The 13,580-nt window shown below is 38.5% G+C and overlaps 1 protein-coding gene across 1 annotated transcript; it reads left to right on the top strand.

Moving 5' to 3' along the window:
• The first annotated feature begins 1,851 nt into the window (after positions 1-1,851).
• On the top strand, positions 1,852-12,249 carry LOC146315079 (serine/threonine-protein kinase ICK-like). Its single transcript, XM_084736156.1, has 14 exons — positions 1,852-2,108; positions 3,629-3,897; positions 4,131-4,185; positions 5,660-5,781; positions 5,883-5,962; positions 6,063-6,195; positions 6,303-6,474; positions 7,882-8,049; positions 8,137-8,517; positions 8,920-9,128; positions 9,354-9,496; positions 10,268-10,384; positions 11,226-11,333; positions 11,427-12,249. Exons 2-14 carry the CDS (start codon positions 3,797-3,799, stop codon positions 11,576-11,578), a joined length of 1,941 nt encoding a protein of 646 aa, XP_084592282.1. The 5' UTR covers positions 1,852-2,108; positions 3,629-3,796; the 3' UTR covers positions 11,579-12,249.
• The last annotated feature ends 1,331 nt before the right edge of the window (positions 12,250-13,580 follow it).

Genomic DNA, 13,580 nt, shown 5'->3' with positions numbered 1-13,580 from the left:
AATGTGACAAAAACATTTACAGTGACCTCCAAATTAAGTGTAGCACCTGCTCCATAATAATAATAATTCAACTGTCAGTCAACTGTAGAATAAAATAACAGGCCGACCTCAGCAGCTCCTCTGTCCGTTAGGTATGGATGGCCCCTTACTTGCTTAGCTCCATAAGAAGGCTGTTTCACAAAGTTTCTATAAATTACATCTTGCCTGGTTAAACTTGTCCTGAACAGCAGTGGAATGGAGGGGTGAATATGAAGGCAAACTAGTTTCGCAAGTCAAAGTAACCAGCAGGCTTGGTTAGATATTTGCCAGTAAAACATCTGCAAGCTTTTCAGAATATACACCCGCAGAGCTCACAGAAAACTCTGAACTCCCAGACAAGTCTGTGTAGCCTGTGACTGTGCATGTGTGTGTGCATTTCTTGCAACCTAGTTGTGCTTGAGTATCTATATTTTCTGCCATACTTTACACTTAATGTGTATTACGTTGCACTGAGGAATATTGTCTAAAACTACTCATATTCAATTAGATACAGTATAAAGACAAGATATTTAATGTTCAAACTTCTTGACTACTGTTTTTTTGTTTTATTTTGTTTTGTTTTTTGTGAATATATACTTATTATGAATTTGGGGGTCTGTAGCATGTTCCAAAAAAAGTTGGGACAGTGGCATGATTACCACTGTGATACATCACATTTTCTTTCAGCAACATACAATAAATGTTTGGGAACTGAGGACACTAATTGTTGAAGTTTTGAAAGTGAAATTCCTTCCCATTCTTGCTTGATATATGACTTGTGGTGCTCAACAGTCAAGGGTCTCTGTTGTCGTATTTTGTGCTTCATAATGAACCACACATTTTCAGTGGGAGACAGGTCTGGACTGCAGGCAGGTCAGTCTAATACTTGCTATGCTTTTGTAAAACATGCACAGTGTGTCTTTGCATTGTCTTACTGAAATAAGCAGGGATGCTCCTGAAAGGACTGGATGGCAGCATATGTTGCTCCAAACCCTGTATGTACCTTTCACAATTAATGGTGCCTTCACAGATGTGACAGTTACGCATGATGCCATGGGCACTAACACACCCTCATACCATCACAGATGCTGGCTTTTAAACTTTGCCCTGATTACAGTTTGGATGGTCCTTTTCATCTTTAGCCTGGAGGACACAACATCCATGATTTCTAATAACAATCTGAAATCTGAACTTGTCAGACCACGACACACTTTTTTTACTTTGTGTTAGTCCATCTCAGATGAGCCCGAGGCTCATTGGGCTTATTAAATGTATTTAAAAGCTTAGAAATAACCAGCATTGAAAATGAAGGACCAAGAATATTTTTTGCACAGTAATCAGTAATTTCATATACACCTTAAAATTTAAACATCATTCTTCTCCATCACTATTATTAACTTTTTGGCTACTAATTTTTCAAATATCTTTTCTTTTACATTTTTTTTTTTTTTTACTTTCTGTAACATTTTAATTAACTAAATTAGGCTATAGGCTAGTGTTAATTGTGTGTGTGTGTTGTTTTGTGTATGCAATGAAACTTTGCTTTAGAGTACGTAAAAACGCAAAAACGGACGATCTGCTTTGTGTGTTAGAGATTTAACCAGAGAAGAAGAATGAGAGGCAAGAGAATTATCACACGCTCACTTCCGCCTTTGCTTTGTGCTCGGAAACCTTTCTTTGTGCTCAGAAACATTTGTCGTTTTTCGTAGTCTTTTTAGTGTTACTTCTATTTTACCAAGATTATCTGTATTAACGATTTGTTATGGCGTTTATTTTTCACGACGATGTATTTAAATGTTTTTTGTTTTTGTTTTTTTTTTACGGTCGCGACATGGATTGAGTGACTTATTTCATCTCGTTTTGTATCTTTGCAGACGCAGGAGAGCTGTGATTTGTTCCTTTTTACAGCAACGCGAGATTATGACGAAAGGGCCTGGATGAAAAATTATATTTATGTTGTGTGTTGGACACACTGGATGCGGTTATCTGGCTTCTAAGGGTGTCCGTCAGCCGGTTAATTCCTGAAGCCATTTGTTGAACATCGACTACTGATTCAGGCTATGTGTTGTTGTCGGCTTGACGTGAGGAGGGTGAGTATTGTCTGCTGCTTCTCGTATTGTTTTAACTCTGGAAACCATTCAGGCCAGTCTTTTCTCTCTAGCGCTATAATGTTTTTGTCAGCAGCTGGGCCACCATCAGCACCACAATACAAATAAGCTAGCAGCGTTAATTGTACCACGTTTGCTACTATTAGCTGCACAAGGCAAACGTTAAAATTTAACCAAAACCCGCAAGTAAAGTTATAGTATTAAGTTAAGTCCAACCCACTGGGATTAACCTCTGTGTCAATTATGCGCGAATAATGAATGTTTTTGTGCTAAATGGTCGTAATAAGTTAGCTTTCACTCTGCACAACTAGTTAATGGTAACTAAACTAGGACTATTACTACCGTTAGCTGCATTATTAACCAACACGACACACGAGCCCGTAAAGAGATGAATTGTTATCATTTGTCTTTTAAAGTGGTTCAAATTTCCCCAGTTGTAAAAATGTTTAGCCTGTACACCAAACAAAATTTTCCAAAATATTTCATCATCTAATATGTGCCTCATATCCTATGTCTATGACTTAGTGCCGTTTCGTCTAAATTCCCCTAAATCTTTTTTTCCCTCAGCTAGCTATGGATGTCACATCCTAAAAAAGAAAAAATCTCAGAGGAAAATCAATTTAGACTTCTGGCTCCAGACAGATTTTTTTTGTGTGTTTTTTCTTTAGCCAAAAATGTTTCTTCTGAGGTAAAGTTTGCAGACCCCAGAGCTATACTAATGTTTGATTTTACAGAAAAAAGCATGTAATTTGAGTTCCTTAAAAGTCAAAGTATTTGGATGGACTTTACTAGAAAAAAATAAATTATCATTTGAAGAGTCAGCATTAGCTGTGTTATGAACCAAACATGACGAGAATAACAAAATGTGGAAATACTTTGGTAACATCGTGAAGGATGCAGCTGTTGATAAATTATAAATTGATATTGGTTAATCCAGCCGTATTGGTCTATACTGTTATCGCTGTATATTAGTCGATAGATATCAGCAGTACTAATATCTGAATTGACTGATTGTCAAAGCATTTCATTTGATTTCTGGGGAAAATGCTCTATAAAAGTCAAAGTATATCTGAAGTTTTTGGATGGACTTTACTAGAAAAAAATAAATGAACATCTGGTCAGTACAAAAATCTTATTGGTATCTGCCATAAGAAGCAGATAATTATCAATATCAGCTGAAAAAAATCATACTGTGCATCCCTATATTACAGCCAGTAACACAATATACAGTTTTTCTTACACCGTGTGTCTGTTATATCAGCAGTATCCATACACATTTAATAATTATGTGTGCTTTTTTTATATTTTATTTTTGGAGGTCTTATGTCTTCTTATTGTATGTGCCCTGAGGATGTTGTTGAGACCTCTGACTTGAGGTCTAAAGTTTGTAATGAACATTAAGACATAAACATTTATTGTTGTATATAGCTTGTAATTTTATTTCATAGTTATTGGCTGCATAATTAACATCACTTTTTGTTGTCTGTCCCTCACCTTCTCAGCTAGAGGGAGGCAAGTCCATGACACCATGAGTCCTCCAGCTCTGCCCGTGGTCTTCTGCTGTTGTCACAGGAAAATCTGGTTGCACTCAAAAGCCGGAGGCCAACACATCTCTATTTTCCACCCAATTATTATCTGCCCCCAGACGATGCTATGGAAGGAGAGGCATAATGAATAGATACACCACCATCAGACAGCTTGGGGATGGCACCTACGGCTCAGTCATCCTTGGCCGCAGTCTGGAGTCAGGGGAGCTGGTTGCCATAAAGAAGTAAGTATCTGGAAACTGTATGCATTTAAATTTTTTGAAAACCAGTGGTCTGTATTATGACAGCCTATCTGTAAGGATTATGTGAACAATGCTGAGCAACTGCAGGGGCTCATGTGTGGACTTGCTCTGCGGTTAGACTTAACAGATGCTAAAAAAGAGACTGCTGTGCAATTTAATGTCATTTACAACAAATTAAGTAAGTAAATTTAGTTAATAGGAAAAATATTTTTCAGAATGAAAAGAAAGTTCTACTCCTGGGAAGAATGCATGAACCTTCGTGAAGTCAAGGTGAGTTCATCTTTTCTTCATTTGTAACAGTTTAACATTTGAATAGCACAGCAGAATTGTGGAAAAATCAACCCAAAATCAAATTTAAAGGATTGCCCTTTTCCTTACCTTGATATAGAATGCAGGCAATTTAGATGTGTGGTCCCATCTTTGATTTGGGAGAGAATGATCCATATTTACTGATCAAGTTGATGTGAAATGCTATATGTTGGCTGCAAGTGACCCCCATTAACTTGGCTGTTTAATTTTCTTATCAAGCTCATTGGGTGTGAAATATCACTGCAGTATGCTGTATTACTCACTAATCTTAAAAACAATGCTGTGGGTAAGTGCAGCAATATTATGACATCGGGAGGTTACTTGTGCCGTTAAACTGTTGAAAGCAAAGTGGTGGCTAGCAGTAGCATTAGCACAGGTCAGGTGGTAGTTTGGCATTTCTTGTAGCCATGTGTTCATCCTATCCAAATGGTCCAGCTGCTGACTTGACTAACGTTTGCCACGATAACATTAATGACAGGGTGCTTTAAACTATGCTAACTTATTCCTCTTTGTGTCCTCTCTCGTCCTGTGACTCGGAACCACTCTGAGTATTTCCACCAAAAATAAATTGGTTTGGAACTTGAAAAGTTGGTTCCTAACTGGAATAAAAAAAAATAGCAGGTTTTCCTTGTGAACTAAAGTGGGCATGTCATGACCTTGTGACTCTGTTTGGGTTGATTTTTTGATTTTTTTTTTTTGTGTTCAATGTTGACGTTATAATTAACTTAATGATAACATGATGATTTGTGGGTAATCGTGGTATGATTAGCATACTGCCACATATAAGCAACAGTTGTCAAATACAAAATTTTCTGTTGTTTCCTTTCACACCAATTCAGTGTGTTACTGTCTAAATTTCCTCACAGCTCAAAGTCACACACCAGCTGTAAGAGTAGAAGGTGATTCTTGTGTACTGTTGGTTTTGAGCTCTGGTTCCCACCCCCAGCCTACACGACCCCCTTTCCTAGAGCTTGACCTTTAACGCAACAAAACATGTGTAGAACACGCTGGCCCTTTAGAGTCCTGCTAATTAGTTTATAATTACAGCATGTCACACCATACGATCTCAAAATCCCATTACAGCTTTTCCCCCCGTACTAAAATTTAGCATGGATAAACCTGTATCAGCCCAGTGCATGGGAAAAATGTATATTTCTCCATCCTGCTTTCTATTACTCTACATTTATTTTACCCTTCTTAAATTGTAAGTATAAATCCCACCTTTGCAGCATTTACCCCCAAACTACATTGTGTTCTTACACTAGCCATGTTTTAACAAGAAAGGTTTTGTTTTCTGTAGTTGTAGGGCGTGCTTTTGAATGTGCTGCAGTGACCTGTTTGTATTGTCCAGCATGGTTAGGCTTTCTCTTTATTTCTATTACTATTTTTTTGCGTTGCACATAATCTCATGCATCTGTTTCTTCATTTTTTTCAGTCCTTAAAGAAACTCAATCATGCTAATGTGATCAAACTTAAGGAGGTGATTCGAGAAAATGATCACTTGTACTTTATATTTGAGTACATGAAGGAAAATTTATACCAGCTAATGAAAGACCGGTGAGTATAGTTGTTGCTTGTTACATTATTAATTCCACATTTAAAACTATATACTTACAGTATCTTAACTGATTGTACTTTCTGTTTGTTTCTTGCTGCAGGACTCGGTTGTTTCCTGAATCTGCTGTAAGAAACATTATGTTTCAGATACTACAGGGGCTTGCATTCATTCATAAACATGGTACGTTTCTTTATGACTGCAGGGCACTACGTTAAATATGGCACAACTGACATCTTGTCCCGTTGGACTCAAGATGGTCATGCAATGTGTCTTTTGTTAGGGTTTTTTCACAGGGACATGAAGCCAGAGAATCTTCTGTGCATGGGCCCGGAGCTGGTGAAAATAGCTGACTTTGGGCTTGCCCGAGAAATCAGATCTCGACCACCATACACAGACTATGTCTCAACAAGATGGTGAGTTCCCTTTAGAGTGAACATTATGCACTTATACTTGGTGTAAATGAGAGTGTGTCTAAAACTTCAGTTCACTCAAATCCCAGTCTCCTCTCTTTGTGGAACAGGTACAGAGCCCCGGAGGTGCTTCTCAGATCCACATCCTACAGCTCACCCATAGACCAGTGGGCAGTTGGCTGCATCATGGCAGAACTTTATACCCTCAGGCCTCTCTTCCCTGGCTCCAGTGAAGTAGACACCATATTCAAGATTTGCCAAGTTTTGGGCACACCAAAGAAGGTAATATTTTTAATTTGTTCAACACACTTAAAAGAAAAAATGCAGAGATAAAAAAGCTTAGAAATATGAATTTAAAGGCATAATATGCAACACTATTTAAAGTCCTGGGAATGAAACTCAATAATCAGCTTTCTTTCTGGTGCATTTACAAACAGCTCAGACAAATCCCACTGATTCTACCTTTAACTGATCCAAGCAGAAAGTATTTAAGAAAAATTAAACACGAGGGCACAATAAGGGTCAGGATTTGCTCAGTCAGAACTACTTTGTACAATGTTTGTATCAAGGGTTTTTATATTCTCAGTGCTGCGCCAGCCGTACACACACAAAAAGTGATTTAAGTAGTTGTGTAACCAATGACAAAAGAGCTAGAGAGAGAAGTTCAAACCCCGCTTACTTTCTCAATTCAGCACAGCTGGGCAGTCACAGCATGAAGTGGGTGTGAGTGTTGGATTGTTGGCTTTGTAAAGTGACAGAAATAGTAGCACACAGTCCCCCTGTAATTTGGACATCAGAAAGTTGTAAGGGGAGGGAGTTCATGAAGCTATTTCACCATATGACAACTAACTTTACGCACCGTGTGTACAGCAGAATTACAACGAGTGCTTTATTTGTCATTCCTTGTTACACCCTGTCTACGCAGTGTTTTTGAGTAATCCATCTGACTGAAGTGACAGACTTTGTTTATACCAGTGCGGCTGTCTACACTGACTGTAATCCCTTACGGTTCAGCTGCACTTGATGCATGTAGTTGAGACCAGAAGCATTTATCCCCAAGTTTGTTTTTGCTTGTAAGCATAAGTACAGCATTTGTTAAATGTGTTAAAACAACGTCTGTGGGGCAAACAGACGAATCAAAAACAATAATAGATTTGAACTAATCTTTAATTAAGTCGCAGTAACAACACAGCAGTATAGTGACACACATGCTAGACAAATATGTCCAGCTAGTTGGTGACACTAGTTGGTGACAGGTGCAGTAAGTGATTCTGGAGAAAGAGCTGAGTCTGGTCCAAGCCATCTACCCAAAGAGCTGCTGTTTAATGACCTGGGAATGATCCTCAGCAATCAACTATATTTCTCCACAGTTGCTTACTGCATCTTTCATTTTCAATTTAGAACTAGATGGCTACAGAAGTATTTGCTTAATGTGCCAATATTTCAGTCACATACTTTGTATACCTGCACATTTAAAACCAGGTAAATGTTTTTCTGGGAATTACTGGACATATGACAAAAATAAGTCATATACAGTAAAAAATATATTTGTGTCTAGTACTGCAGGTGTTGTTACAGATCAGTCCTCTCTATTCTTTCTGTTACTATTCTATTACTCCTACTACTATTACTGTCAATAAAACCAGACTTCCTTGCTGGTTTGTAAGACTGACTTTCTTTTTGCTCTAGAATGATTGGCCAGAGGGATACCAGCTGGCAAGTGCAATGAATTTCCGTTGGCCTCAGTGTGTTCCCAGTAATCTGAAGACACTGATCCCAAATGCCAGTCCTGAAGCCATCCATCTGATGACAGATCTGCTCCAGTGGGATCCCAAGAAGCGACCAGCTTCTGCCCAGGTAGTATCTGACTTAGACTTCAAGTATTTCCACAGCCCTCACAAGTGAGAATGAAGGCTGATGTTGTTTGTCTTTATATCTTCTCAGGCTCTCAGGTACTCGTACTTCCATGTGGGCCAGGCTTTGGGCACTCCTCAGCAGATACTGGAGCAGGGCAGACCACAGCCAGGCCTTGTGCCGCTGCAGGCTCCTTTGCAATCACAACAGACGCTGCAGCAGCAACCCCTGCTGCTTAAGCCTGTGCCTCCCTCCCAGCCTCCACCCCCCAACCAACACTGTTCCCCCTCCAGGCCTCTCCAGCAGATCCAGCCCTCCCCTGCATCCGCAGCAGCCCAGGCAGCAGCGTATCAGCGGCACACAGAGCTGGTGCGAGAGCAGCAACCGAAGCACATCCTGAAGCAGGAGCAGACTGAAGGAACGCCACAGAGCCATCTTCCTTACATTGTTGACAAGAGTCTCCAGAGCAAGGTGAGTAATTTCTTTAAAATTTCCATCAAAGGGAGACCACCAGCCAGAATATATAGACAAATTAGGGCTGTAACTAACTGTCGATTGGTTTTGTGATTAAACCCAATGTTCATTTACTATCAGAAATGACAAAGAAAAGCAGCAATTTCACATTTCAATCACATTTAAGAAAGTAGAACCAGCAAATGTGAAACATTTTGCTTGAAAAAAATACTTAAACATTTACTATTATTATTATCTAAAATAGTTGGCAGTTACTTTTCATTTGATTGACTAATTAATTAATTAATAAAATAATCAATCGCACCTCTAAGACAAACACATCTTAAGAATGTGCTTCTTCCAACAAGTTACTGTGGAAAATATCCATCACGTGTGTTTGATGTTGATTTGTTCCTTTAGCAAACGAGACAGGAGTCAGAAAATGCAAACCTACTGAGCTACCAGTTGAAACCTAAAGGAGGGCGGCGGCGTTGGGGACATGGCACAGGACATCTTAAGGGTGATGACTGGGACGACTACGAAGAAACTGATCTGACAACTATAAGTATTCTTGGAAAAAGTAACTTCTCCGCAGAGAAGTCGAGGCAGGGGGTGGATGCACTGAGCAGGTGAGGCCACGATCTGTCATCGCAAGGTAGCTTTTAGCAGGAGCAGATTCAGTGACTCCTGCAGTGCAATGATGTACTGACAAAATATGCAAAAAAGCAATGCTATTGATAGAAAATGCATGAATACAATAAAAAGATATGTAGCCTGAGCCATACGTCAGTATTAGTACGAGCAGGTGATCCATGGCTCATTCTGTTTTCTCTCATTCTGTCTCCATTCTTCAGATATGGGAATGTTCTGGATTTCAGTCGACCCAAAGGAAAGGAAGATGGGCCCTTAAATCTGAACAAGACTACAGCCTACCAAGAGCCATCAAGAACCGCTTCTGCTAAACAGCATTACCTGAGGCAGTCAAGATATTTACCTGGTAATATATCTTCAAAGATTTACCTTGAGTGAAGTAGATCTTATAAAATACATACATTTAGTATCAGTGTCTACAGGTGGTTCGTTCAAATGGACTCTGGTTTAATTGCTGGTTTGGTTCAGTTTTTTTGAGGCAGTGTAAAATCAGTCCATTGAACTCTAATGTGAAATATAACAACTAACCCATGGCTGGTTCATTTTTGGTTTGAAAGTATAGAGGGCCAACCACAGGGTTTTGACATATTAGATATGTGATTTTTGTTTTAGGAGGAATTAAAAAGCTAAACTGCTATTAAATCCATCTTTTTCCCATGAAACATTAATGAAATTATCTCAAAGGCAATCTTCATAAGAGATATACAATATATATATCAATGCAAATCATTTGATAACAATGGTAACACGTGCGCACATCAGTACGAGTGCAGAGATTTTCACTGATCAAAGTGAAAAGGAGTTAAAACAGAGGTGTACAGTGCTTGTCTCCTACTCTGAGTAAACCTGCATCATCACATTATCACCTGGTCTCCTGATGCATGTATCTTAAGACTTTACACTGAATACTTGACATAAAGACATAAACAACATAGAATATTCAAAATGTACATTAAATATTGTGCAAACATAAATAATATCAGAACATAAATGACATGTAATAACAGGAAGGAAGGTTACTAATTATTTTGCATATAACATACATAATACCAGCCAATAATACAAGGTGAAACATACCAAACACAGATAATAATTCATCTCTCACTGTCTCCTGCAGGCATTAGCACAAAGAAGAACGTGGCCATAAATGCCAGTAAAGACTACACTGGAAGCCATCTTTGGGGCAACAGCAGTATTCCATTTGGAGGGACTCTGCCGAGCAGAGGCGCTCATGGTAAATCTCCCAGGACATCTTCTACTTTCAAGGGAAACTTCAGCACTTATTATGTGGACGTCCAGTCAGTGATGGTAAATGTAGTCAATTGACGTGATGAATTCCTCAGTTTTCCTGCTCTCAGAGCCATTGTCAGCAAGCTTGTGACTCTCATGCTTATGCAGTGGTGTTATCCATAGACATATATAGGTAGATGCTGCATTGGCCTTTGGACTGTACATTATCGTCGCTACCCTTTTTTGTTAGGTCAAGACTGACCTGTCAACAAATCCATGTAATTGGAGAAGATGTGTTTTTTTGGATGAAAAGTACTTAAATGTTTATTTCTTAACTGATCTCAATGATGATAGTGGTGGTGTTATATTTAATGGATTATTAAAAAAAAGTTAGAACTTACTGTACATAGCTCATAAACGCCACCGCCATGATTGAGATTGGTTGAGAAGTAAAGGTTATAGAGCTTTTTATGCAGAAAAAATGCACCTTCCTCATTTACATGGATTTGCTTATGAAAATGATGGCAACTTTGACATAATGCAGCAACAAAGTGAAGTGGTCAGCGCTGCATCTATGTACAATGTCTATGGTGTTGGCCAAAGTATGGCATCAGATGAGAAGAATACTCATGACACACCTCCTGGCTCCCTGAAGGTAGAGACCAGAAATCCAGAAGAATTATGTTTTCTCAGTCAATATAGCAGACACTGAGGAATTTATTCTTTCAGTTTACTGCATTTACAACCAACACTGACTGGACATCCACATGAAAGATGCATAAGTTTCATGTTAATTTCATTGCAATCTTTGTCACTTCTCACTGTTGTTTTCATCTAAATATCAGGCACAAATACAATCCCAGGTGGATACATGCCGTCATTTTACAAAAAAGACTTTGGTTCTGCTGGTCACAGAGGACATCAGGGTCCCTCAGTGGAATCGACACCATCAAGTGAGGATGAACTTGAGCTTTCTGTAATATTCAGTCAACAAACCTGTTATTGTTGAGGATTGTATACTTATTTCTGTTTCGTTGCTACTTTAGATTATGCAACATGGCAGTCTGGTCGGAGTCACATGAACACTTCCACCAACATGCCATTGGCCAACAAGAGCACCCCTGGGCTGCTGCCTCGCCCACCGGTACAGAACATCCACGGGCGAACAGACTGGTCTGCCAAATATGGACACCACTAGTGCCCTCCCTGGAGCTCTGATCTGTGCCCTGGAAGAGAGATTTGTGCTCCTTAGAACTCTTGCACCTCCAAAGAGTAGGCCTAGTTGTTTTATAATCAAAATATGTACATACATCTTACACAGCAATAATTTTTTTTCATTATACGTACTATGGATGTTGTGAGTTGTAAAATATCAAAGTGTATGCATAAAGCTAAAAGCAACTGGCCGAAATGTGAGCCCAGATCGCTCCTCAGTGTTTTATTTTGTATTTCTGTAACATAACTGCTGTCCTCAGTTTTGTATCAAATTTATCATTGAATGTTGTTCACCAACCTGTATACATAATATGCACATTATATGTTTATGAATACTTCACTGTGACATGTTTTTGGCCAACTAATTTCTTTGCCTCTGTATAGTACAGTATTTTTTTTTTACATTCCTGCTGTTCTTCTTTGATGGTAGCCTTATTATTCAGGTAACTCTTATTTGTGCATTTTGTTTTAATGAAATTCAAGGAAGTGCTTTAATTTCAGTAAAATTAATACAATGCAACGCTGTACAAATCTGTTTTAGTTTCAGAAGTAAAATTATCCAAGCTAACATGTTATATCCCCTTGACCATATTGAGTGTGACTGTGCAATTGCCAGTTAATGAGTATAATTAAACTTTTGACTGGGTACCAATATGCCCATCTTGTATAACTTTTCAAATAAGAATATGAATATCGCCTGTCAGTCCATTTTCCAATTGTTGCTGTTGGCCAACAGCTGCACTGCGGTGAGCACAGCAGCCATGATTGATGCTGGCCAGCTACATTAATCTGCTCGACATTAATCCGTCAGTAGCAGCACCCTGTTAATGCCATACATACATGGATACAGTGCATCTCTGCTGATCGGATGTTCTGATTCAGATTAATTTTGCTAGAGGGGCCAGATAATGTAATGAAAAGTATTTCTGTCTGCACTGGTGCATTTTCTAAAGAAGACAGATATTGCATTTTTATTATACAATATAAGAAGTGACAAACATCAATGAATACGGTCATTGTTAGGTTAATAATATGGTATTAAAGATGACAGAAATGTAAGACATGTGGCCAAACAGTAAGTAGCTGCATGTAGTTAGCAATGAAGAGAACTAAATGTGTCTTCTCCAATGTCTCGCTAATAGTGTCATTTACAGCAGTCGTTCTCAACCTTTTCAAGTCATGACACCCTCAGAAAAATCAGGCTGGTGATTGAGACCTCCCTCCCCATACTTGTCAACCTTGGGATCTCAAAAATAGGGAGGATTTCAAAACAGCATGGAGTCCAGAGGTCCTCCCCCTGAAAAATGTGAGTTTCATACACTTTGACTTGTTTCCTGCATTCTGATGACTTTTAATTACTGAATGAAAACAAACAAAATAAGTAACCGTAGCCTGCAGATGACTTAAACTATAATTGACTATAATTACTATAATTGATGACTTTAACTTATAATTAGTTGGAAAACACAATGGGACCACAGCATTTAGTCATTTATGCATTTAGCAGACGCCTTTATCCAAAGCGACTTGCAAAAAGAGGATTAACAATCAACAACAATCAAGCTACATTTAGTCTTACGTAGTAGTCCAATTTCCAGAGGAATATTATTCAACTGAAAAATGTGCCAAACATTTAAGTTCTTAAACCCTTAAATGTTTGAACTAATTGGAACTGATTGGCTCTTTTCTTTTGAGAACTGCTAACTCGTTTACAGTGCAGGAGTTTGTTTAAAACATTATCAGTTACAGAATGCTGTCTAATCTTAAATCTAAATTTCTCCAAACAGTTAAAAAGTAACTGATGCTTTGAGTATTTTCTGAGATAAAGACTTTGTACTTTTACTTAAGTATTTTTCTAACACCAGTACGTTTACTTGTAACCGAGTAATATTTTAGTAATGTAACAGTACTTGTACTTAAGTACACATTTTTAAAACTGTTTCCACCTCTGGCTACAATGTTACGGTATTTGTTCTAACCCCAGA

Source organism: Lutjanus erythropterus, chromosome 14 (genome assembly GCF_056507025.1).
Source record: "Lutjanus erythropterus isolate fLutEry1 chromosome 14, fLutEry1.hap2, whole genome shotgun sequence".
Lineage (NCBI taxonomy): Eukaryota > Metazoa > Chordata > Actinopteri > Lutjaniformes > Lutjanidae > Lutjanus > Lutjanus erythropterus.
This window is presented reverse-complemented; position numbering and strand designations above follow the sequence as displayed.

What these genes read in the sequence shown, in the direction of transcription:
- LOC146315079 (XM_084736156.1), top strand. Translation starts at nt 3,797, where the DNA reads ATGAATAGATACACCACCATCAGACAGCTTGGGGATGGCACCTACGGC. An exon ending in TTTTGGGCACACCAAAGAAG is followed by an intron (nt 6,475 to 7,881) that starts GTAATATTTTTA and finishes TTTTTGCTCTAG; the next exon opens with AATGATTGGCCAGAGGGATA. An exon ending in AGCGACCAGCTTCTGCCCAG is followed by an intron (nt 8,050 to 8,136) that starts GTAGTATCTGAC and finishes ATATCTTCTCAG; the next exon opens with GCTCTCAGGTACTCGTACTT.